The sequence below is a fragment of the Nilaparvata lugens genome, chromosome 4 (genome assembly GCF_014356525.2).
Source record: "Nilaparvata lugens isolate BPH chromosome 4, ASM1435652v1, whole genome shotgun sequence".
NCBI lineage: Eukaryota > Metazoa > Arthropoda > Insecta > Hemiptera > Delphacidae > Nilaparvata > Nilaparvata lugens.
This window is the reverse complement of record NC_052507.1, coordinates 16,649,808-16,676,626: the sequence shown is the minus strand read 5'-3', so window position 1 is coordinate 16,676,626 and position 26,819 is coordinate 16,649,808. Positions and strand designations below refer to the sequence as shown.

The 26,819-nt window shown below is 33.9% G+C and overlaps 1 protein-coding gene across 5 annotated transcripts in view; it reads left to right on the top strand.

Annotated features, from left to right (window-relative positions):
* Window positions 1-26,819, top strand: part of LOC111048211 (atrial natriuretic peptide receptor 1) — a 448,703-nt gene that overhangs the window by 326,156 nt on the left and 95,728 nt on the right. For all 5 annotated transcript variants that reach the window (XM_039426765.1, XM_039426764.1, XM_039426768.1 and 2 more), the window contains 5 exons: window positions 1,044-1,118; window positions 8,603-8,680; window positions 11,682-11,858; window positions 13,932-14,100; window positions 18,554-18,709. In XM_039426765.1, the coding sequence (XP_039282699.1) occupies window positions 1,044-1,118; window positions 8,603-8,680; window positions 11,682-11,858; window positions 13,932-14,100; window positions 18,554-18,709 (655 nt within the window). The remainder of the gene's footprint in view (window positions 1-1,043; window positions 1,119-8,602; window positions 8,681-11,681; window positions 11,859-13,931; window positions 14,101-18,553; window positions 18,710-26,819) is intronic.

Here is a 26,819-nt window from a genome sequence, read left to right as displayed (position 1 = left end):
GCAGTAATCATAGTAATTCAACTCCTCCTCTATACATCTTCGAGCTTGAAACAGTCATATCACTCATAACTCTCGAATTCTGGAATAATTGTGACAATCAACGATTGCAATAATTAATTGGATCCAAAAATAAACCTCTTGAGTTGCACACTTGTTTTTCAGTTATTGAAAACACAATATCCTTTGATGAATTCCAGTAATTTATAATAATTTTATAAATCTTTCTGTAGAATATCAAGGTTTGTAGATAGAAGGATAGCTTTTTATAAATGTGAGAACTTGAGAGATGATTTCACAACTTCATCTTCCCAAGTATTATTATAGTATACATGCAAGAAATTTTAAAAGATGATCTGATAATAATATTGATTTGTTACCATAGTAATGAAACGTCATGCTCTATGCTCGACACACAAATATCTCGATATTATTGTGTTCCATCTAAGTTCCTTGTTAGTCTCCACTGTGGTTACAGTGATTGTGTGGTTTCATGAACCGATTATTGACAATATACAATGTCTCCGGTGTCCTATTGTTTGTTTCTCTATTAGAGATCGGCTCCATGTCGTGTCAGCTGAACTCTCTGAATCCCATTTGTTTGTAGTCGATCATCCACCTCCCCTTGGACTTTCACCATTGAGAACAATCCATGATTGGAACAATTCAATCAATTAGTAAGACAGGATTGCGATTGTTTGTGTACTACCATTTGATCCGTATACTACTGCTTTTGAGTAACTAATTTCAATAGCCACTGTTTGGTTCAAGCAATATTACCCCTCAAATAGTTTTCACAAATAATCCAGTATTGAATGTTCAATTGACGCTCTTTCATAATAATAATGATTCTCTTACGATTTATCATAAATTCTATCTACTTGATTTTAATTTAATTCATCAAAATTCACTACTTATGGAAATTATTTGAATCTAGCAATTCTGTTGAGCTCTGTTCGCTTCGTTTGGGAATTCATTTGGGAGTTTCAAATCTCAAAAAATAGTTGAATTGAAGTTTTTACTAATGAAAATAATCTAATTTGCAGACGGTGTTTTCGGAAGATGGCATGAGTGTTTGTGACACGGGAAGACAGCAGTTTGTACCTACAGCATTCTATAAGGTTTGCTATTTTTTTCTATTCATATATTTTTTTATTTTCTCAATCTATGATTACCTCTTTACTGAAACGGTGTATCTACATCATTGTATTGGGTTTGCTATCTTTTAAAATCATCTCATACTCCACTAAATCTACTGCTATTCGATTGAAAGGGAGTATCAAATTCACTGAACTGATATTTTTCTGTTCGAATGACTTGAGTAAACAGTGTATAACAGAAAGGGTATTGATAAAAATGTTGTCAAATTCTTTTCTTTCATTCTCGTATATCTCATGTGAGAAGTCTCATTAGAATAGTTAATAGTCATTGATTCTTCATTTAATTATTAGGAATGATTCTCTAGGATCCCTCACAATGAATTGGATGTAAAAATCTACTATTAATCTTACAGTTTAAAATAATCGGCGAAATCAACGTCGAGGTTCGCAGTCTTCTTTTCACGGATCTCTGAACTCAATCCAGAACCTGAAAAAGGGTCATCATCCCCAAGAAGTATTATTAATCTCATAATTATTCGTTATAGTTACACCACTGGAGATGAGAAGGCTATTATTCTCTACTCCGTAGTAGCATTAAGGTCCATATTATGAACCATCTCAGTTTAAAAGGAGATGAATCAGATGATCATTCACACACTGAATGTAACACATTGGAATGAATGCGAACATAACGAGTAAACGTGGTCCAGGATTTTTGACATAGATGGTATATGTAGCATATTTCCCGTAGAACTTAGAACCATCTACATCACCTACTTTTAACACTAAACTAGGTTCACATGAATCGCATCTATAACAATGAAATCTCGTTCCGTGTTCAAGTCAACAGCTGATCAATAACTGTTCAAACTGGGATGGTTCATAATGGATGGTCCTTGGAGATTCTGAATGGATTGTTTTTGAGAATTTTGAGTTCATGGATAACGGAATTAATATCGGAGGCTGTATTCAATTCATTTGACTCGAGGAAGCATTGTCTTGTGATCAGGATACAGATTTGATCGGACACAAATAGCTTGATAGATAGACACTCATGTTATTTCACAAAAGTCATACAGTGAAACTGTGAAGAAGAATACGATTCAAAACTGTGGAGAGAATACAATAGTAATACCGAGATTATAGTATTTGAATAGAATTACAATAGTATTTGAATACAATAGTAATACAGAGAAGAATACCCAATTCACAATTTGAATCAACACTTCTTTGATCTCTATTTCTCAATGAAACTCTGTTTTTTAGATACAGTAATTCAGATTGGTTACACCAGTCTGAAAGCTCTCAAGTAATCCACTTAGTCATTACTTAGTTGTGTAATTAGTGTCTCCTCGACAGGTGCGTGTGAAATTAATTATTATCAATGTGCGGTGTGAGTTTAGTGTATCACAAGTGTAGCAATGATAACGCAATCATGGAGGCTGTTGTTGCTGCTGCCTTGTAGTTGCAATCCCAATCTCTTTGAGATCGCTGAGCCCTGTGGGAGCTCTTCAATTAAACACTGACATGTCTCAGGGGAGGATAAGCCTAGGGGATAATCCCCCTTCCCTTTCCACCCAACCATTCACGCTTCTCGTCTTATAACTTGTTGAAAACTTTCTCCTACAGCTTTCCATGAATAATTATGAAATTAATGCCTCTACATCAAACGGTTTCTTCTTCTGCCTCTTCAACTCTCTCAATCTGTATCTGTTCAGATAAAACTATTCAAAACCATGTAGATGTGAGATTTTGAATCAACTTGATATTGTGAATCTGAAATGGACGTATGAGGAATCCAGTTTCTCATGAAGTTCTCCTAATATCATGAATTCGGATGAAGTGTTGTCGAGAAACAATACTGTAATTTTCCATATTATCCAAGTTATTACTATCGATGTTGAGGAATAAACTATGTAAGCTCCCTGTACGGAAAATTGACAGTCATATAAAAGTCATTTTTTTACATGAAATTCGACTTATCATATTAATATGAAGTTAATGAAATTATTCATATTGATTCTGAGAACAAAAACCATCTTCTTCCAATTATTATTCTAATTAATTTATCAATTTTAACGAGAATGAACCATCTAAATTCAAAATTTATAGTTTTAATGTTTATTTTGGACCAACATTTTATAAAAATATTGTACACGTGAAATTCTAACTCTATCTTGGACTTTGTCATCTATAAATTAGGAAGAAAAATAGCACAAGGGCTACCTTATTATTTTATCTTTCAATTTTATTACATTAGTGTTATTTGCATTGTAAATGAATAAATAAATAAAATATTATTGTGATTCACTGGCTTCTGAGTTAACTGAGGAAACTATGAGTTGAAATGAGTTATGATATTCATGAGAAATGAGTTATGATATTCTATGATTAAGATATATGAGAAGTGAAATGAGTTATGATGAACATATAAACAAAATTATTGCACTGACAGTTGGAATCTCAATTTTCAAACAATGCCGCGCTTTCCTACCACATGCAATTCTCAATTCAGAAAAAATTCATCTCGTGTATAGCAAATGATAATTTGTTAGTACATTATTCTCTCGAATGGAGGAAAATTAACTATATCACGTTGAACCCCACTCTCTTTACAAAACTATTCCAACAGAACAAAGATTTATAGATAGACAACGTTACTCAGCTCCTACAACCAACTAAAACTCTCTACAAGTGGGAAACTAGGGATTGAATAAGAGGAGATTTCAAATGGAGCTTTCAGTATTATCATTGTAACTCAGCTGTAGTTAATAGCTCATGGTGCTAGTAATTCACAGAAAACTCATTTTCTTCATGGAATTTGTGATTACACAGTAAATGTGATCAGAAATGTACTTGATTTGCTACACAAATCTAGTGCATGGGAACGTTATATTATTACATTATTGAAGTTTGTGTTCCTCCTGATTTCTATGCATAAACATATAATATTGAAAAACTTGAATATCGTGATATTGAAGGAAAATCCTCCACTAGACAATGCTGGTAAACTATGTATTAGTATCTGCTACAATAAGCTCGTAATTATTGTATATGTCTAGTGTTTCTTCTGCCTTTCTCAAGCCTCTCCCTTGTTCTTCACTGCTGTGCCACACTACATTTTATCAAGAGGACTTAGATTGATATCCACCGTATTGAAGTATTATGTCTGGCAGCTTGAAATACAGCTTCCACCAATGATTGCAACGACTGTTTCCTACGTGATGAGGAGGTTTTATGTTTTGATATGCATGGAGTCAAGATGCTCCAGAGATCAAGTGTGTTTGTGTTCACGGTGTACTCAACTTTATTATTCGAACGTCAAGATCTTAGTGAACAAGCAGCGATGAGCGAACTTGAGAGGGCTTTTATTGAACTTTACGAACCGTTGACTGCTCGGGTAACAAAGTTATGAGCAGATATGGCGTCACGCATCGCTATGATGAGCTGAGTTCTAAAGCTCAATGCAAGATTTGCAGCCGTTATGATTATGGATTGGAAAAGCGCATATAGTTGAAGAATATGGAAAATCTATGGAAGGAGATTATGTGGAGAATTTATGATAGTTTATGATTCCCGAAGTATGGAAAAGTATTGTCTTCCTCCACATCATGAGAATTTTTTTTGATTTGAAATAACAAAGCTCCAAATTAGGTGAAGGATTCACAACCTATATTCGAGAATATACAGCTTTTAAAAGAATCACTTCACTTATATGAGCTAATTTATTCAAATTAATAAAAACAATAGAAAACTTGTAGTCCCTGATAAAATGTTTTAAAGTTTCTAAAATGTTTTAATAAAAAGGTACTACAAATTTATTATTGTTTTTATTAGCTTTTAATAGTCATTTAAGATAACAACTGTTTGTTGATTTCGAACGAACATTCCAAATTTTCATTTGAACTTTTTCAAAACCTATCATTATTGATTTGAAAATTATTGTCCTATGTTCATGGACTTGACTAACTTTCTGTTGAGAAATGTGAGTTGAACATGACAGGCAATTCTACACGGGGAGTTTTGTAGGAATGACAACTAGAACTATTCTAGTTATTATTCTTTTTCCCTCATGTTTAATCAAGTTTATATCTCCCCTTGTATCAGTTTAGTCACACTTCAGTCGTAGCAGCCTGGATGAGTTCAGTCCATGATATCATGACTATTCATTTTCATATTCTGGGATCAAAGTGGAAAAAATCAATGCGTTCATTGTTCATTGGGAGAGCTATCAAAGATAACAGTAGGAAAACATCTAGAGCTAAAGAAAGAAGCAATAAAATTGAATTTCCCTCTCAATGATATGTAACTTTTATGAATGTTATTTTACTTACATTCTTTGAGTACCGTGAAACTTTCGTTGAGAAAATGAGAAAAAGGCTGGAAAAGAGAATTGTCATGAAGCAGGTGCTGATGTCCACTCCAAATTGATGACGTTTTTTATTATTTTCTGAACCTTCTTCAGGTTCATTACTGTAGATGATATCTAGGGGTGCAAAAAATCCCGTCAAAATCTTCTCTCATCATGGTACAATAATATGAGTGATTTCTCTCTAAAATGAAGTATTTATTGAAGAGTTCAATCTATGATGATTCTACTGTGATCAATTTATTTATTATTTATTATAATTGCTATCAGGATGTAGAACTGTCACGTTCATTCACTCACAGTTTTCATGGAAACAATTTCTAAACCCATGATGTGCATCCTCAACAAAAGCTCCAAAAATATAACAAACATAATATACCCATCGAAAGCATGAATTAATCAAACCAAGGAATAACATTATAACTGAATTATTAAAGTATGTGAACATGGAGGAGTAGAGATAGTGAGGAGATTACTATCAAGAAGATGATAAGAAAAACAAGCCGGAATGAGAAAATGAACATGATAGAACCATCCGAGATCTCATTCTACCACATATTAGACATTCTTATTCAGAGAATCACATCGATACATTTCGCTCACTTCTGAAGTCCCAACTCATTTCAATGAATATATTATTTCATTCTCCTTGCTCTTGGGAGATGTCATGAAGCTTCATATGGCAATATATTCCATGACAGAATCATATCTTATTCCTAGTTTCAGGCACTTTGCAATCTTCTTCTTGTCGAAGATTGGCAGAACGGTGGAAGCTATCATGAATCCAATTTATATCTAATCATGAAGATAACCCCGAAGTATTTCTTATTTATTTATTTATTTGTGTATACAATCACCAATCATAATATGATTGGAAAGTAACAACATGCTTGGCCCAAAACTATTCCATTCCCAAATTTTGATAATGAAATGTTCAAAAAAATAGGCTATGATTCTACTGTAAGAAGTTCAAGTTCAATTTTCGTCCAAAAACATATATGCTAGAAATTTTGAATTTAGAAGAATTAAGATACCATAAATTATAGTTGAATATTACACTTAATTATCACTACACATCATTTCTTACAATTTTCAGTATATCATGACGATATTTCTTATTCAATTCATTTTGAATCATACATTCCCTCTAAATCAAACTCACATGATGTGATTCGAGGATTTTAAATGAAAATATCATAGATAGATGTTTATCAATATTATTTGAATAAATTCAGATGTATATCCACACAGTACATTAATTCATGGAATATTCTAGTTTTCAGAAGTGTGAGAGAATTTGATGCCGAATTTTTCAACTGTCGCGGCTCTGTAAACGACAATCTCAAAATTTATAAATACGGTCAGGAACGACCAACCCTCCCCCTTCATCATCCCGCTTAGTAAACATATATCCAACATCTGCTAGCTCTACTGAAATTTCACACAATGAAAATCTCACGCTACCGCGTCAGCGGTGGAATTCGCCATTTTATCAGGTCGCCACCAACCAGGCTTGTAAAAACCACAACATTCTCGCTAATCCATTTACTCTTCTCTATTTCTCTCGCCTCCACACATTCACTCTCCATCTATCTGTCTCTTTCATATCTCTTCTCTCTCAAATGAATCTCCTCTACTGCCTCACTCGGATGCTGCATAACCATGTTTGAATTGCTGGTGCTCGCTAATATGGTTCAGTGTAAAGAGCAGAACATTTTATTTTAGTGTCCTGACCACTGTGTCATGTGTAGAGCGACACTATCTGCTTTCATTCCTGAATTTGAGATGCTAGAGCAAAAAGTAGTGTGCATGGAGTATCATCCACATAGCGTATGTGCTAATAGCGAAAGTCCGATATGAGACGCACTAGAAGAAGAAGAAGAAGAAGATGGAGTATCATAATGAACTGATGTGGCTTTCTTCTGTTCTTCTCAAGAATTTTTTAAGCTCGAATATCTGCAGAAGACATGATTCTGCCATGTGAAAGAGGTCTAATATAAATAGAGGCCTGTATGAATACATTTTATCAAAAAGGAAAAGATAGCTCATACTCTCTTATCTCCATGATTTGACTTACTATTGAATATAAATTCTTATATTACAACTTTCCGATTTATCGCGAATAATGCTGTTATTTATATCAGGCATAGAAAGGAATCATAAGATATTGTTATTATCCACTTGATAGTATTTTTCTCAATTCAATACTTCATGGAGTCTTTTCGAGAAAATTAATTTGGTAGCTTATAATATTATGAAATTGCAGCAATTCTGAGATGACTTTGTTGTGCATGTAATTTAACGTTCATTTTAATTTTTTATTCTAAGCATGAATGATTATCCGTTTGAGATTGTAATTAAATCTGTGAAGTTAGGATATATAATAATGTGGAAAATTTGAAGTCATCGTTTATTATTATTCCAAATTACATCACTCTATAAGAATTATATCTCGTTATCTATGTCATTAATAGCTGTTTTCAATATTGATTCAGTGAGAATTGTTCATATAGGGAGCCAGCCAATATTGAAAACATTGGCTTCAATAAAACCCATATCTTACTGTGTTGATTTAGTGGATATCCATATGAAAATGAAAACCAGTTCAAATTGTCGAGATTTGTTACACTGTTCCTTTGGCTGATAGTTACTAGTGTTTTTGTTCAACGGTTCTCATGACCATATTTGAAATACTTTGGCGTGTTTAGTCTCGGCCAATGACAGTCAAGCTCAACTTTCATTGGTCAACAGTCAACTGCCAATAGTGAATCTTCACTCATTGATATATTCTGCTCATCAATGTTTAAGCTTTCAGTTAACTAGAGATTGAAAATTATGTAACAACCAAAACCAGTATTTCTGAAATCGATTCAATGAATGTGTGGTAATCAAGTCAGTCCAATTCAAAATCCATGTATTTATTTATTCATTGCTTTTATTAATGGAGAGATCCTCCAGAATGTTTTGCCATGTCGAATTACCCAATGACACTTCCTTACACATAAGTTTAAGTTTATAGATTACCGTATGTATTTCAAACCCATATCCGAAACTTATAATACGTCATAATCCAAAATATTATAATATGCTTCAAATGTGAGAAAGTTTCAAATGGAATTTGCATTTTTTGTTCCAGGGAAACAAAGTGGCAATCAAGGCTCTAGACAAGTCGAGGATAGACTTGACAAGGCCTCTCTTATTGGAACTGAAAAGGGTGAGCCACTGCATGCATTTATGTTGTATAATTTCTGAAACATTGTCATTATCTCAACAGAATAATGCGCTCTCCTCATGTTTGATAAAATGTTTTTCATGATGCTGATTCAAATCCCGTCCATTCATATTACGAACCAGATTTTTGAATTTGAAGTTGATATTTAAATTCCACATATCTAGTGATGTGGATTTGAATCCTCAGAACATTCAACTTTAAAATGGATAGTAGAATTTTTTAGAACTGTCAAATGATTGGAACATGAATTTGTCACTATTGTTTGAAGCGTCATTGGAAAAGGCTCCACCGCTCACTGCCCGCAATCCTCGTACGTTTGTTTATTTGACCGCAATAAGTGAAATTTCAGTTTATTTCATTGTCGCTGACATGACTGGAACTGACGTGCCAATCTCGACATCTATTGCGTTCTCAGCATTTCATGTTCATTCTGAAAAAAATAGATGATAACAACAGAGGATGGTCGAATATATTAAATAGTTGAGAATATCTCAATAAAGAGTAGATGAATTTTGTGTGTTTGACCAGTTGCTAGATCTATATAATTATACAGAATATATATTAATGTTCATATCTGTGTCCAATCTAAGTTTAAACTGAATCTTGAGCTGTTGGTTCCCACCAAAAAAGTAACACATAATAATACACTGATAAGACTATACATTCTACCAAACCCATGAAGTTCTAGGGATCAAAACATTTGAGTTTCAAGAAAGATCACCATACGAAGAAAAGACTCAGAATGATTATAATTATGATTGAAAACAAGTAGAATATTGGATCTAGAGAATTGGGAGATAGAAAAAATCGAATTGAATAATGTGTTCCGGAGAAAATTTAGCAATTTATCGAAAGGAATATCATACAATAATAATGAGGAAATATTAAGGAATAATGTATAGAAAAAATGAACAAGTTCCTCATAGTGTGATGAAGTAAAAAACATCCATAACTAGTAGGTCAATTTAACATATTATTTTATGAGACTTATATAATTTAAAAATATGAAAGGCGTTATAAATACTGTGAAATCGATTCTGATAACACTAAACTTGTATTTTAAGATCAAGATAGCATTCACAATTATTGCACAATAAATTTAGCAGTGAAATACTAACAGATGAAACACAATTAGATATTGGATATTTACAAATCGTGACATTATGTTCATCTGAAGAAGATAATCAGGAAACCAAGTTTTCAGAAAGGCCTAAGCTTATAAGAATCATTCAGAACTGTTCATATGCTATCTAAAACATTTGAAAATGGAATTCACACAATCAGTAGGAAAAAAAAGAGATAACAATAGATGATTATTGATTCATGATTGTAAGATCATGCTTGTTTAATATTATTCATTTCTCTATTTCCATGTGAAGAACAGGAATACAGTGTTGAATGAGGAAATTTGGTGTTCCTCCAATAAAAAAAGTGTTAATGACGTTATAGTTGTTCATGTTTGTTGAACTTGAACGATTCGACAGTCTGATGAAGTTGAAGTTGAAGCAGTTGGTAAGCTGCTTCACGTCATCCCTTGTTGTTACAACATGCTTCTCGTTCAAATATGATGAGTCCCGAATAAAACTTCCTCCTTCTTTTCCACTTCAACTACTGGTAACTCCATTGAGAGGCTCTTCCCCCTCACTCCCTCTGCCTACGATGTAATTTAACTTGATGGACTCAACTTTCCCAATTACATTTTCACTCTTGAATTTTGGTTATGAGCTTTCTTTCATTCATGGTGGAAAATGTTTTATATTCACTCAGTTTTCACAGTGTTGCCCATGTCTCTTTTCCTTACAGTATTCTTATCCTAATAATCTGCCCACAACAATTGTTATAATAGTAACTTGTACTGTCATACATGAATACTCTCGAGCCCAGTTCACGTTTGCGTCTTTTCTCATTTTAGAATCAAGTTTTGGTTGTCCAGTCTTCACCACTTTCTTCCAATAAGAACTCACATGAAGCATTACATAGCAAATTAAGTATAATAATGATAAGTATATAATGATAGAGGTCGAACATAGTCTGCGTTCAGCACTAGAACGGACACACTATGATACGATGTGTGACTCACACAACATAATACTATGAATGAATCTGATACTCTCATGAAGAACGTTAGAATGAAATGAGAAGATACAATTCATCTAATAGCTAATTACTATTTTTCATTACCAAAAAATAAAATATTATGACACATAACTAATCGTAAATAGCAGCTGAATATGGGTCGGAACAGGCTATAGCCTAATCCTTGATTGTAAGAAGAAGAAGAAGAAGAAGAAGAAGAAGAAGAAGAAGAAGAAGAAGAAGAAGAAGAAGAAAAACATTATCAAAATTGTCATGATAAAATATTTTTCAACCTAAATTAGATTTTTGTCATCCTGGATGATGTCCATGTCAACATTTGTCTTCAGTCTGTAGTTCTCAATTGATATGCTAAGAGTCTAGGGTGGAAAGAACAAACGAAAAGGGAATCGAACCAAGGGAAGGTCGATGATTGATTATATGGTGTTCCCATCAATTTAGCAACAATACGCCAACACATCAGAGTTGTAGTTTTCCCTAGTGCTGTGTTGTATAACCAAATTGGAAGAATTATAACCTCATTTATAATAGTCTCATTTTGAATAGTTTCATTTATAATAATCTCATTTTGTATAGTTCAATGGTACCTATATATTCTCGTGTTCCATACTTTGTTAGACTTATCTCTTTTCTGTATTAATAGGGCTACTTTTTATAGAAATGGGAAGAAAAATAAAAATCTCAGTACCCTTTTTGAATTATCCAATCACAACATGTTTCGGACATGAAAATGGCATCAATGTCCAAAACATGTTGTGATTAAATAATTAAAAAAGGGTACTGAGATTTTTATTTTTCTATCCATTTGTTGGACTTATCTCATCAATGTTGGTTTCTATTCAAATGATTTCATTATTATACAATGTACACTTGTTTTTTGTGATTTCAGATGAAAGATCTCCATCACGATCATTTGGTACGATTCTATGGAGCATGCATAGATCCACCGGACTGCTGTCTAGTCACTGAGTACTGTCCCAAAGGAAGTCTACAGGACATCCTAGAGAATGAACAGATCAAGTTGGACTGGATGTTCAGATACAGTCTCATGCACGACATTGTCAAGGTTATTATAAATCCAGAGTCAAGTTCCAATCGATACAGTTTCTTCAACTCATAATATATTATAAACTGAGATGTCGTCGTCTTCCTTCAAGGTTTAGATTTTCAATTGAAAGGTTTCTCACTGATTAGAAGCAAATACAGGCTGGAGGTCTGGTGCTCATCTGGAAAAGTGCATTCAGGCACAAACGATACTTTTTCCAAACATTACTGTCGCTTTAAACTGCGACACTAAATCCAGGTCCTTCATTATTTTCAAGCATAACCATCTAGTGAAATATTATTCTAAATGAATTCATAAAAAGCCAACAGTGAATATATAATAATCAAGAAATCATGATTTTGGATTCAGTTTTTCATAGTAATTTACTATTTTATTGTAATTCAGTTCTCATATTATTTCACAAATAACAAGAAAATAGTTTTAGTAGGATATAAGGATTCTGTTGATCTGATCAACTGTTCAGCAGCTCATCAAAGTGTGATGATATTTTGGAAGGATTATATTTCATGTTATAAATTATACAGGGTTATTATAAAAGGATTTTACAACTTTGAAAGCACATAAATGTTTTATTGTAATCACATACAGAATTGGGAAAGGTGTCATTTTGTTACAAAAGACTCCAAGTTTAAGGTGTGGGTGTTATTTTGTTCCGATGTGACAGCTGTTGGTAATGCAACATACATCCCACCGATAATCGATTCCTTGCCACACTCGTACCAGCATATCAGGCGTAACTTGTGCAACCGCAACGATCCGAATGTGATCTGATTTCGGAGGTCATTAAGATTGTCCAGTAGAGGCGGAACATAAACCTCATCCTTAACGAACCCAACAGTTAGAAATCCATCGGTGTTGAATCCGGTGAGCGAGGTGGCCAATAATCCAGCGAAGTTTAAGGTGAATGTCTAGAAAATCCCGAACTTCTCCGTGGAAATGAGGTGGTGCACTGTCATGCTGAACAAGATGAACAAGTGCCCTTCTACTTTCAGCATGACTGTGCACCAGCTCATTTATGCAGAGAAGTTCGGGATTTTCTAGACAATTGCTTTCAAATTCACTGGATTTACCATGCAGGGCCAATTGCATGGCCTCCTCGCTCAACGGATTTAACACCTACTTGAAACCGATGGATTTCTATTTGTCAGGTTTCATTAAGGATAAGGTTCATGTTGCGCCTCCACCAGACAATCGTAATGATCTCTGAAATCGGATCACATTCGGATTGCTGTGGTTGTACAAGTTACGCCTGATATGCTAGTACAAGTTTGGCAAGAAACCGATTATTTGTGGGATGTATGTTGTAATAAGGTGCGTGCAGATTTACGCGCCGCGAACATGAGCAATTCACTTTTAATCAGCTGATGACAAGCTTTTTATATCTGTATCTTACCGTTCCTGTAAAAATACAGATATAATCAGCTGATTAAAAGTGAATTGCTCATGTTCAAGGCGCGTATATCTGTACGCACCTTCAACAACGGCTGTCACATAAAATAACACCAAATAGCACCAAAATAACACCCATACCTTAAACTTGAAGTTTTTTGTAACAAAATGACGCATTTCTCAATTCTGTAAGTGATGACAATAAATATTTATGTGCTTTCAAAGTTGAAAAGTCCTTTTATAATCAACCTGTATTTCTTAGAACTGTTCTTGAATGAGTTATTTTGGATATTCGAATACATTCAACATGAACTTAGAGCAAGCTCTCATATCAATAATACCGTTACTTCGTTGAATTTTCTTGTATCAGTAAGCATCTTACTACATTCTACTCATTTCCAGTAGCTCTTGTAAATCAGAGGGTATTCAATGTTACATTCCATATTCTCTGCTGTAACTCATTAACACCGATTCGTTTATTGATTGGAGTAATATCCAAAGCTATTATTTTCATTTCATACTCATCATAATTTCAGATTATAATTTGCTTGTAAATATTATGACAGTATATTCAACTTCTTTTTTATTTATATTAAATTTGCATATCACATTATGCATTTCTTGTATTATTCCTCTCAATTCTCATGCATTCTTTCGATGAAAATATTTATTTTTCTCTTCTAGGGTATGTGCTTCCTTCATAGTAGCGATATTAGATCGCACGGCTCCCTGAAATCGTCCAACTGCGTTGTTGACTCGCGATTTGTGCTGAAAATCGCCGACTTTGGTCTGCGCACTCTCCGCGAATCGGACGACGCTGGTGACCAGAGCGACTCCTACGCATTCTGGCGAAGTGAGTAGCAACTAATTTGGGGAGTTTATTAGCCTGTCTAGAAAGAGTCTGCTGGCTGAAATTAGTTGAGCAAGTAGGGCACAGGGTGTGTGATGAAAATTAAGTGGAATCAAACACAAACCAATAGTTATAATATATAATATAAATTATATACTTATAATACTAATATAATTATAAGTGTGATTGATGCACACAGAGAGTGTAAGGCGTTCCAAATTCCTGAGGTTTAGAAAGGTATTATAGATATTATGACTGTTCACTTGGATAATGGATATTACATAATTATTATTATCTAATATCCTCCCAAGACCCCATCATCCCATCATCAAAACACAAGACCACTCTGAGCATTGAATTGAATTGAATTGATTTATTGTTTCACAAAAAAAAGACTTATAAAACATAAGTAAATGTACTAATTTAAAGAAAATCATATCTATGTTTAAACTATTTCACAAAATAATTGAAACTGTACTCACATGGACCTGTCGGTCTGTTCGTGAGTAAGAGTTCGCATAAGTATATTGAAATTCAATTTACACAGATATCTATCAATTTACACACATTAACCGCTCTCTGTGTGCTCACATCCTAGAGGCTAATCTATTATACATTATGGACCAAAATTTCTAGCACATGATGATGACTGAATGAGTTAGTATGTGAGAAGTGAGTATAAGGTTTAATCTAGATTTATGAGGTGTCCTGTATGAATATTTCTGTTACTTCTTATCAATAATTCAGGACAAACTGATAACTTTCACCATAGTAACCTCACAATGATTGTCGGTTAATTATTACCTTGCTCATAATTTCACATGTTTATTTGTGTTAAAGCAAAAAATAATTGAAGATTGTCTTATTTTCTTTAGTCCTACTTTTGAATATAAATAAAAATTCAAATCTGAGTACAATTTTAAAATTATTTCGTTACGACATGTTCCGGCTACTATAATGCCACTTTCAAGTCATGAAAATGGCATTAGTAGCCGAAACATGTCGTGACGAAATGATAAGGGTACTCAGATTTATATTTTCACTTATGATTGAAGATTGTCTGCGTTGATTGAATTGTACACAATTTGCAATCGCACCTGTGCTATTCTAACCTAGTAATTATTGTACGATGTACCCCATCATCCCATCATCAAAACACAAATACAATTACCTCAAGGAGAATTTACACTGGAAATATACAATATTGGCTATTTCACACATCAGTAAACCCCTGACAATCTTCTAACACAGATAAGAACACAGTATCATCATTGTTCCCCATGGCATTTAGTAATAATGCGAAATTGGATCCCTTGTTGAAATCCATTACGTATTTCTCAATTTTATTCACTCATGAAAATTGTTCATTTATTCAACTTAAACTTAATCTAGAAAAGTTATGAAGCTTCTCCATTATAATGGTATGTCAATATTTCAGGTGTACAATTCTTGTTTCTCAAATTCACCACAACTCCATCACTCATAAACTCAAATTTCATAATATCATTTGAATGATTCTTTCGAATCGCCAATAAATAATTCCAAAATTCAACTGTACTTAGAAAAGCGCATCTCTGAACAAGAGAACGAGACTTTATCTTCAAGACAAGATGACACGCACATGTTTGCTTTCTTCTCTCTCGCAATATCTTTCTCTTTTATTTTTTTCTCTGTCATTTCCTCTCTACGTTACTTACTGCGGAGAAAAGTAAGTAAATGGTCCAGTAGCCGAGCTGGCGTGGATTTTACCCAGGAGAGATACTTTCTTTGCTCGGCACTTTATCTGATGAAATCCAAATGGAGGCCTAGCATGCTCCTTCGACTCAGCGAATGGGACGGAAAAGTCATGAGTTATGAAATTCAATTGCCTTCTTCGTCATTATGAACCTGAATCTAAAACTCCCCAGTTACGAAACCCAAGTCTGTGGAGAAATCTGTAGATAAACACTATTTAGTGGTTATGCTGTTGGAATCTTCAAATTCATTGATGGAAAAAGAAATACTTCATATCACTGATTCTCTCTAGCTAGGTACTCAAAAATCTCATAAGCTTGATATAACTTTTTTCAAAATAAGGGAACCATGATTCCAGATTTAAATTTCGAGTTCGGAGTCTCTCACCCGATCCTTTTCAGTGGGAATAGTTCCCTGTGATGACGGATTTGCAGTTCACACAGCAATCATGTTGTCAGCCAATATTATATTTCAACAAAAATAATAGAACTTCTGTTCAATTACCATAATTCCAATTATTACTCCACTGTGACAAAATGTGCAAGTAATCTTGAAATATATGCATCGAAAAACACTCCATTGAATCCGTATTAATGACAATCATGAGCAATTCAATTTGTCATTAACTCATCTCCTCTGAAACGCATTGAAATACGTTTCTCGAAATATAAATTTGGAATACTGTAGATACTATAGTGATCAAAGATTCCTTCCACATCACATGGAACCGATATTCCAGTATAATTTATTTATGTTTCCTCCTTCGGAATCTGAATGATTCAAATCGATGGAAAATCACTGCAATTATGGATTGTGTAGACTTCGTGAAGCTTTGTGAAATTTGTAGATCTTGTGTGTATACTTTTCCTAGAGTTTTCAGAATTTACTTTGGACTTACTCTTTGCTGGATATGGTTCACATTATAAGGATTTCAACTGTATAAAAAATTACTATTATTCATCATTTTAAACTGATATTATAATTTTATTCAATCATATTGGGACAACAGATTTCTCTTCCCAATTATTTTCAACTCATCATTACTCTAAAAATCTTCAGTTTTAATCTCCTATCTCTCATTTCCAAGTTGCAAATGAAAGTTATTATTTTTTGACCATACAGATAACCAAATGATAATTGATTGAGGTCAATTAAGTAATTGATTGAAACTGAGTAGATGGATTGAGTTTAATCAACATTCATTGCATTTTAAAAATTCAATTAGCAAAAAACCAATCCTACAAATGATTCTGTTACGGTGAGCATGCTTCGTAAACATGTTTCACGTGACTCAATCAACACGATTCCACAACATTATCGGGGAAGGTACTCAGATTGATAGGAGTGGATTTGCTCTCTCGAAGTTAGAATCTTCCGAGTATTCGATTCTCAAATCAGCACACTGCAGACTTCACCGTCTAAATCCTATTTGTATAATTGTTTAATGGCCGAAGTTACAAGCAGAGTTGGAGCCTTTGTTCAACTTTGCAAGGAGTTGAGCTGAATAGACGATTCGCTATTGTCGCGGGATACAGATGTAATAACCCAATTTATACTGCTCATTTGAATATGTTCGAAGACGAAACGATTTGAGATTTCAGAGGTGTGAGAGCATCTTGCTGGTTTGTAATTTACACAAAGCTTTTCTGAAGCTGCATCCGTACAATGGCAATGATAATAATCCACCTTCAATCCTTGAATATATAGGAAACTGAACATTATTTATTCTAATGAACGTAAGGCTTCATACATTTTTTGTAGATATGTGGAGAGCTGAATCTATTCACTATAAATCAATGGATGTATTCACGTTTATTTTTACTATAAATCAATGGATATATTCACGTTAATTTTTATTATTATTTTTGTACGAATTGAGAATGAATGGAATCAAAAATATAAACTATAGATGTGGATATACTATAGTTTATACTGTATTCATGAGGTTGATTTTATTCTTTGTTGTTGTTTTATATTGATAATGAGTACATAAGATTATTACTTTGTATGTAAAGTGCATTTTTTTGAAATAAATATCTTTTGTCTGTCTGTCTATATAGTCAACTGGAAAAATCGTCCCTTTTTAATTTAAAATGAAAAAAAAAATACTGTTGTCAACAACTCTCGGTCATTTTTGAACAGTATTACAGAACTATACTATCAAATAAAACAATCAAATTCTATTATTAAATGAAAAAAACTAAGAAATTGTCAAAAAACCACAGATTCATTGATACTTAGAAAGACCGGTTTCGGTTATTACACCATTGTCAATCTCTGATGAACTAAAACTCTTAGTTTTAGTTTATTTTAGTGAATATGAATTAAGTTTTTGTTTATCAGAGATTGACAATGGTGTAATAACTGGAATCGGTCTTTATCAGTATGATTAATATGAATAATTACCACAATATCAACTTCTCAACGTCGGAAGACCGAGGAAGCGGTGGACACCGGAACAGGCTTTACAAGCCTAGTCCATGATGGATGATGATGATGATGATCAACTTCTCAACTACACAAAAAGCAAATTTTATTATATTAGTTCATGTTGCTTATAATGTTGTAGGTATTTTCTTCTTTAGAACAGTAGTAATTTATATGCTCTATATTCTATTTCTATATTAATTCTAGTGCAAGAACAAGAAATGTCTCGAGAAAATGTGCTCTCATGTTTCATTGTAGAGGATGTGTAATAATATTGATTAATGATTTCTTCCAGAACTTCTGTGGACCGCTCCAGAACTATTAAGGATGAGACATCCTCCTCCAGAAGGATCGCAGAAAGGGGATGTTTATTCGTTTGCCATAATTGTTCATGAGATTGTGACCAGACAAGGGCCTTTCTACATGGGAGATATCAATCTTTCACCTAAAGGTAGGAACTGGAAAAGTCACCAAGAATTAGTAAGAGAGTAACTACCATTGTATATTGATGATCGGTTTTTATTTGCGACATGTCCATTGATCAACCAGAGAGAATGATAGATGGCCTATGAGCGATAGGCTTAAGGTGCGTACAGACTTTCGCTCTGCTCCGCAACCGAACGTCACTCGAGCAGAGCGACTCGATTGATGATCGACCGGGGAGCAAGAGTGGAACACGAGAAGAGCTAACATCTTCCTTAACGTTCATGATCGGAGCGACTGCGTAGCGGGGGCGGAGCGATTGCAGAGCGATGGCGGAACGAGTGCGGAGCGTGCGCGGAGCGGGTTGGAGGCGCGTATATCTGCACGCAGCTTAATATTTATAAGCTGGATAGAAAACACTTCCAATAATTCTAAATAGTTATTTGTACATCGAGAGTGAAAAAAGCCACTTTTTCTCCCTGAAGGGGAAGATTGATGCCCGAGGCGAAGCCGAGGGCAACAATTTCCCTGAGGGAGAATAAGCATTTTTCACTCGTAATATACACAACATTTTTTTCCTCCACCTACATTTTTATAATAACTGCAAATAAAATAATTTTTAAAACCCTACGTGACCAGTAACAATGTGTTACAACATAACCTAAAAAGTGAACAGCTGGCTTGTAAGAGTTCACTGCCGACAGCACTATGCGCTTTCTGTCGGCAAAAGTTGTAACAATGGCCGACTCAACTACAACTATGATGAAGCTCCCGTTTCAAATTTGATTAGTTAATGAGGAATATCCGTTGGTTGGTATTTTAAATAACTTGGAATATAAAAAAATATTGATACATTTTCATAGTGTACTGATATGAAGTTTTTAATAAATTTAGCATACAAACATATATTTCATATATTGATCAAATGTCTGGTTGAGGACGGTATTGAATTTAGTTGATTTAATGACTACTCTATATGCTTCCTCATCTGAGATTAAACCTTCTAATCTATTTCAAATGTAAGTTTTTAAAATAGAGATGCTCCCCATGTTATTTAAATGGAGTTACTTTTACGCTCTAGAGAGTTTTTCTGTTTTTTCCTTCCCAGAGCGAAAAAGTGGCACTTTAGTATAATGTTCCAGGGGGTAAAGTGAGCACTTTTGACAGTAGGTGGAGGAAAACATCATTAGTCGATCTATTATGAGAAGGGATTATGCCTGGTATCTGGATATATATGAATCTAAAGTATTTTTTCTGTTCCAACATTATTTTTTCTCATGCGATCCATAGTGAGTTTTCCGAATAATCTCCACTCAAAGTCTACAAATACAGGTAATGATTCAATCCCGTGATGCATTGCAAAATCGCCATTTTATGGCGGGGTTCTAGTCACCAATTTTCAAATTTATCAGCTGTTATCATCATAGATTGAACAACATGATGTTTTATTTTGTTATATTGACCAAGGAATATTGCTTGGCTTTGAATTGCAAAATAAATTCTTCCCACAGAATGATAATATTTAGATTCCAACTAGGAACTGAAAATTGTTGATTTTTAGATTGGGAACTTCAAAACTCTTTTTGGGGTTTGCCTTTTGTCCCAATGCCTTATGAATCATAACATGTTGCAAGAATAAGAACAATTTTTAATAATAAAAAAATGAATTATTGAACCATTTATTATTGAAATTTCATTATTAAAAAATCGAAAACCTGAATTTACATATTATCTGAACCAGAATATTGTTTTTAAAAAGCATAATTCATGATTTTGTTATGAGCAGATTTGAATATTTCAAATGTACCGCCAAAAAGACCCCACATAATGGCTGCACCATAAGGAACACGAGTGTCATGACCTGTATTTATAGACCTTGTCCCCACTTCAAAAAAGTAGCGATCTAGCGGAAAATCCTGGAACTTCATTCCACAGTAGGTTTTCTCACAGCGATTTGAACGCTATCTCTTTAGAAGCCCTGGAACTATTTGAAATGTCAGTTCAGTTCGATTTTCACGCTGAACACCACATGCAAGCAACAGGTTTAGACAAAAATCGTTTCTTCCTCCTGCTGAAATAATTTTGTTTGTGATCAAAAATTGATGAAGTGAATAATATATTATTGAACGCACATAGGCACATAATATTCAATCAGTAGGTGTACATAGCACCATGGACCAAGTATACAGATATGTGATAGTACAAAGCACACAATCATATCATACAAGTAGCTCTTGAAATATTTCTGGTGACATTTACTTCAAATTCACTTTGCTCTTGTCGCATGCCAACGTCATCAGATGTTGATAGTATCAAGTACATGCACAAGTGGATAGTACATTATTTTTTCACATTTATGAAATAAATTTCTGAAATTTTCTTTTATCATTCTTACATTTCGAATGTTGAAAACTTGGGGGTGAATCATTTCAGAATTGGTTGAAAGTAAAAAATATTTCTGATAGATTCTCAAGGTATTTTTCATCAAATGGCATTATGATTTCTCAGTATATGAATGTAGTAAAATCACTATATACAAAGGTGCTTGCAATAAATAGTGTAAATCTGATTTTTCATTATATTGCTTAGATATCTAATATTATATTATATTGTTGGACCAATGAGTTGAGAACCAATTTTCTCATGCAAAATTGCCTTACAGAGTATCCCAGAAACCTCGAGTTTGTTTATTTTTCTGTTTCCAGCTATTTCTGCCAAATCCAGTCATCGGACAGAAAAATTCACTCCCACCTCTATGATTGATTTTATGATTTCGAATAGAATGAAATCATTTGGAGCTATAGAGAGTCCCACGTTATAATGGCAGTGTTTGATTAGCAATGGTATTGCTATCCTTGTCTATCATTCAACAAAGCAGATTGTCCTATCTCTTTCATACCTTACTCTGTTGCCAGATCGTCTTCCAACAATGTAGAATTGATAATCAATTAACAAAATACTTCAACGTGATTATGAAAATTCATTATGAAATTATTGAAAAATATAATTTCTTGCTTAATAAAACAAATCAATAAACCTGTATCAGCTACCGTCTATAGAAGCCATTGACTATAGTTCGGCAACGTTGTTCTCCTATCTTTTTAAACTGTCATTATAACGAGAACTTCACTATATACATCTTCAACAAGTACCGAGTTACAAATTTTTCAAGAAAGAATCAATTTTTTGATAAATTTCGGTTCTTAATCGAAAACATCTTCCGTTTGTCACCATTACCTCTGGCTGTAATATCGGTTTTTTCTTAACCTGAGACGAGGTTGAACACTCTCAACAATCTCATTATAGATTTAAATACCTAATTTTCAGCTGCAATCATAATCAATAACTTCATTCGCTTCACATCAAGATTTGACAAATTTAATGCTATAGGTTCATAAGATCATATTACTATCTAAATACTAAGTTTCAAACTCTCATAGCTTTTAAAACACTGATCGGGTATACTCGTTCTACAGCTTATTGTTTACAGTTTGTCAAGACGTTTCAAGATAATGTATTATAGGTTATCGTTGGAGTAATGGAGAGAATGTTACTAGAGTAGGTTTCATTCATTAAAAAAAATCAAAAAATTGAAGATGGTTCCTTGATTTTTACGGTCTCGGCAGTTTTATAATGAAAACAGTAGTTCAAGATGAATTCAATACAACTGAACTTGCAGAGGATGAAACTCTTCACAATTTGAAATCAATCATTCTTCTCTTTCGATTTATCAAAATCGTTTTGAAGACTTTTGATTAACTGTTAATCGCGAAAGATATCCGATATCCGATGGGAATATACTATTCGAATGAAAAAGTTTTAGAATACCGAATTCTATGGAAGGGACATATAAAACGAATGTCTGCAGAGAGGCTTCCTCTACAGGTGGCTTGCTTATGGACCAGAAGGTGAAAGATCAATTTTGGAAAGCCACGTGGAAATAAATTGAAATGAAAATTCATATAACTTACTTGAATATTTAAATAACGGTTGTATAAGCTGTTTGTAAGTCGGAACAGACGATAGCCTAATCCTTGCGCGTAAGATGATGACGATCGCGAAAATGAATAAATGAAATACGCCATATAATTTATCAGCAATAACTTTCTAATGGTATTGAAATCAAAAGTATTGTCTATTGGAGTGGAAACAGGGGACAATTCTTCACAACCTCGACTAAATTTTGAAGTATTGCTCGAGATACGCAGCTTTAAATATGGCAATTATTCATTGTTTGTATAGGGACATATGAGTTGAAATGAATTCAACAATAAATATCTTAATTCGACTCATGATGCATGTTTTTGACAAGTTGAGAAGAATAAGCTTTGGTACGAGGGGATCCGATAATTGTGTCGAAAGTTATGAGTGTATGAAATTTTGATCCTTGACGTGTCCTTCATGCAAGCCACTGCAATAGGTAATCCTGGAATGGAGTGCATCTAACTGTTGGTTCAGATAGAAGATGATCTTATGAAACTTTGTCATGATGCAAAATCTCAATGTGAAGGTCATGAAATCATTGTTGATGATTCAAGCTAAAAATTGGGATGGTTCAAAATAGAAGAAGCATTGTCATCAGGAGTACCTAGAGATCTATATGAAATAGAGTATTATTTTACCTGGTCTTAGCTTATAGAGCTCATAATTACGCCAAGAGTGATTTGGAATTATAACTCCGAATGGTGACAATAGAAAGATATTGTTGATTAAAAACTAAAATTCATCAAAATTTATTTTTTCTTGAAATTTCACTCATTTTTGAAAAAAAATGTAACTCAGGACTCTTTGAAGATACAGAACTCCGAATGATTTTATTCTATTCAGAATCTCATAATCTAAACAAAAACGCGAAAGCGATTTTCTTCTTCCAACCAATGACAGGATTTGGGGAGAATAGCTGAAAACTGAATAATGAACTGAAAATACAAGGTTTTTGGGCCATCTGGTATTTAGCTCATGAAAATGTTGCATCACGAAATTGGATCTGGACTTCTCTCATGTATCCAAACAATAGAAAGCCTCGAGAATATTCATAGATCCAGATGCTTTAAAAATAACAAGAGTAATTAGGGATAATTCTCAGTGTAGTGTAAATGACCAGATTCATTCCAACCAATACAACACTACGAATTTAGTTTTATCATAACCTGGTTAGCCTACATTAGTCGATATTTTTTCTATTTTCATAATTGTTTTATCATCTTTCACTTGTTTTCTTGGGTTTCATTTTGTACTGCGAGTAAATTAAGTTATCATTGTCGGTCTGTTGCTTGAACCGCCATTTTGTGATGTTTCTGTTATAATGGGAGGAGACTGTCTAGCTAGGTCAATGGCAGGCGTTCATGCCCTTGACAAATAGCAGTACTCGCCTACTAGTATAAATTCTCCTGCTCTTGTATTCAGTTTTAGTTTATCAGAGATTGACAATGATGTAATAAACGATCAATTAGTATTCTCATGCACCTTATTATCTATTTCTCATGCAATTTCACTATATACAAGAGAAGTTGTAGACATCCAGTTTCCAAGAGTAAGGTATAGATAGTCTGGTGCCTACACAGGGTGGCTGAATACTTTCTTAATGAAGATAATATGTTGGACCTTTTCTACATTTTTATATTATATCCTTGCACCCCACACTAGAGCTCCATAACAGAGTGTGGATCTAGTTACCGCATCAAACACATAGTATTTAGCCTTGAATGATATATTGTTTTGTGACAGCAGCTGATGAAACATGTTCAGTACAGTCAATACAATAATATATTTACAATATTCACAATAAGTCTTATCTTTAGCTGTCTATTTTCAAAGTACTTCTCGTGAATGCTCTTTCAACTTCACACTGGTGAAAATCGTGACAAATAAAACATAATAATTCATAGATGAGCTTTAATCAATGATGCATAGATGAAATCAATGATCAAACGATCACTCACTAAAACCAACAACATTGTGATAATTATTCTTTATATTTCCATGGCAAATTATTGATAATCCGCAGTACTGAACATTGAATAACATAGGCCTACTGGAAATCACAGATAATCATTATAGTTGACAATCACCATCATTTTTTTCCAATCTATTTACTCCATTGTGTTAGGGAATCAAAGATTCAAGTACAAAGAAGTCTACTAGCAGTACAACTTTCTTCAATAATTAGTGAATCTCACAAATTTGTGATGTGTAGGCTACACGAATCCCAACTTCAAACGGAAAATTTACCACGGGTTACTCCATCAATCAATCACACACATGTAACAATTGATACATTTCAGTTGCACTCTCAGGTGAATGCTACGCAATAAATTATCGATTATCTTGTTTTGAAAATGTTACCTGTTCAAAAACATCCTCCATTCTCTCCATTCTATCTTGTAGCATAGATAAAGGATAAGCGTAACCCTATATTTCTTGTCTCTTGTTGTAGTCTCTCTCGATATTTCTTCAGTGTTCAACGTGGCATTTCTGTTGGAATGACTACCATTCCCTGTTTTTTTTTATTTTACTTCAGTTATTGTACATTTTTTAAACGATGTAGGCCTGTGCAGTCTTCAGACTCTAGAGAAACTGCCCTGGAGAAAAAATATCACATGTATTTCAGCCTATACAATCATACGGCAGCCGAATGTTCAAGTTCTGAATATCTTGAGTAGATCCTCCCACACGCGTTACATTTCCGGCGTTTTTGAAGTCCGAGTTCGGGCAGTAGATTTCCTATTCAGTGTATCTTCTCACCTGAATTTGAACACCTCGAGAAGAATAAGATTCCTCTCAGTTTTCAAAATAGACGCAATGTAAGAGAGCATGAAATCAAATTTGATCGCCCACTCAGTCAATCAAAGAACACGATTCCACCAAGCCAAGCCAATGTGGATGATATATTAAACTATTGATATATTAATCATATATTTATACTGTCATGTAAGGAAACATTAGATTGGAAACTCACATAAGAACGTTTTTTTAAATAATAGGTTTCTATGAACCCGGTATTCGAAGGAAATAAATTCATGAGAATCCACTAACTGAGCTGTTGTAATTCCTCATACAATGAACTCTCATTTTTATGAACTGGCAAGTCGTTTTATGTGAGTATCGATAGCTGATCCCAGTATTTGATAGAATAAGTTTGAATACAATGAATCATATTCAATATTCCATAAGTAACTTATGTTTCAAGAGATTCTTACTGGACAATCCAATGCCTTATCAGTTTCCAGTCTTGAAAATCCTGTTATTGAGTTAATAGGGATTAATATTGGAATGATAAATGAATATGAACCTATGTATAATATTTGGACAATTTAAAACTAAATTGGGAAATTGAAGAAGTTTTAGGCAATAGCATGTTTTTCCTTTTCCGATCTTTTCATTGTTTGTGCTAACCCAATAAATGAATATCGTTCTACGATCTTTGAATGAATAATATAATAGTACTACGTGATACAAGTGGGCGTGATTACATTGAAAAATTATGTCTCTACAATTTCTTAATAAACCTGCTCTGTACACAATATTCTGACTCGCTCTCCATTCTTGAGCTCCATTAAATTTTAATAGATGCTTACTTTAAATTTGTGATTTCAAAGTAACAGTGTCAACAGGTCGAAGCAACAAGGAATTGAAAATGGAACACAATTCAACACCTATTGGGTATCACGAAATCCTTTCCCTGTTCGAGAGCCGTCTCTCAAAACACAACAATCTAATTGCAATTGACTTGTCCGTTTAACGCCTGACTACACACCATTTGACTCACAATTGTTGTGTTTGTTTTTGAAGTTGTCGGCGTCTGTGTGCGATGTTGGCGTAACTACATTCACAGAGTTTCATTGTTGTGTGTGACTACATCGAGTGTGCTTGTGTGAGACTACATTGACAGGGTTGTGGAAATGAGTTGACGTTTGTGAGTGTGTGGGAAAGGGGGCTGATACTACTTGAGGGTGGTTTTTGTGGTTGGAAGGGGCGCCGCTAGGGGCGCTAGTGTTGCATTGATTGCGCTCACACTCGTTCTAGTGAGTCAGTAGTCAGTCGGACCGTCTCAGAGTGGAGGAGGGTTTTGTTTGGCCGAGCGCTCGCCGACCGTTTGCCAATGCTGCGTTGTGACAGATTTGAATTTTGCTGTGCTG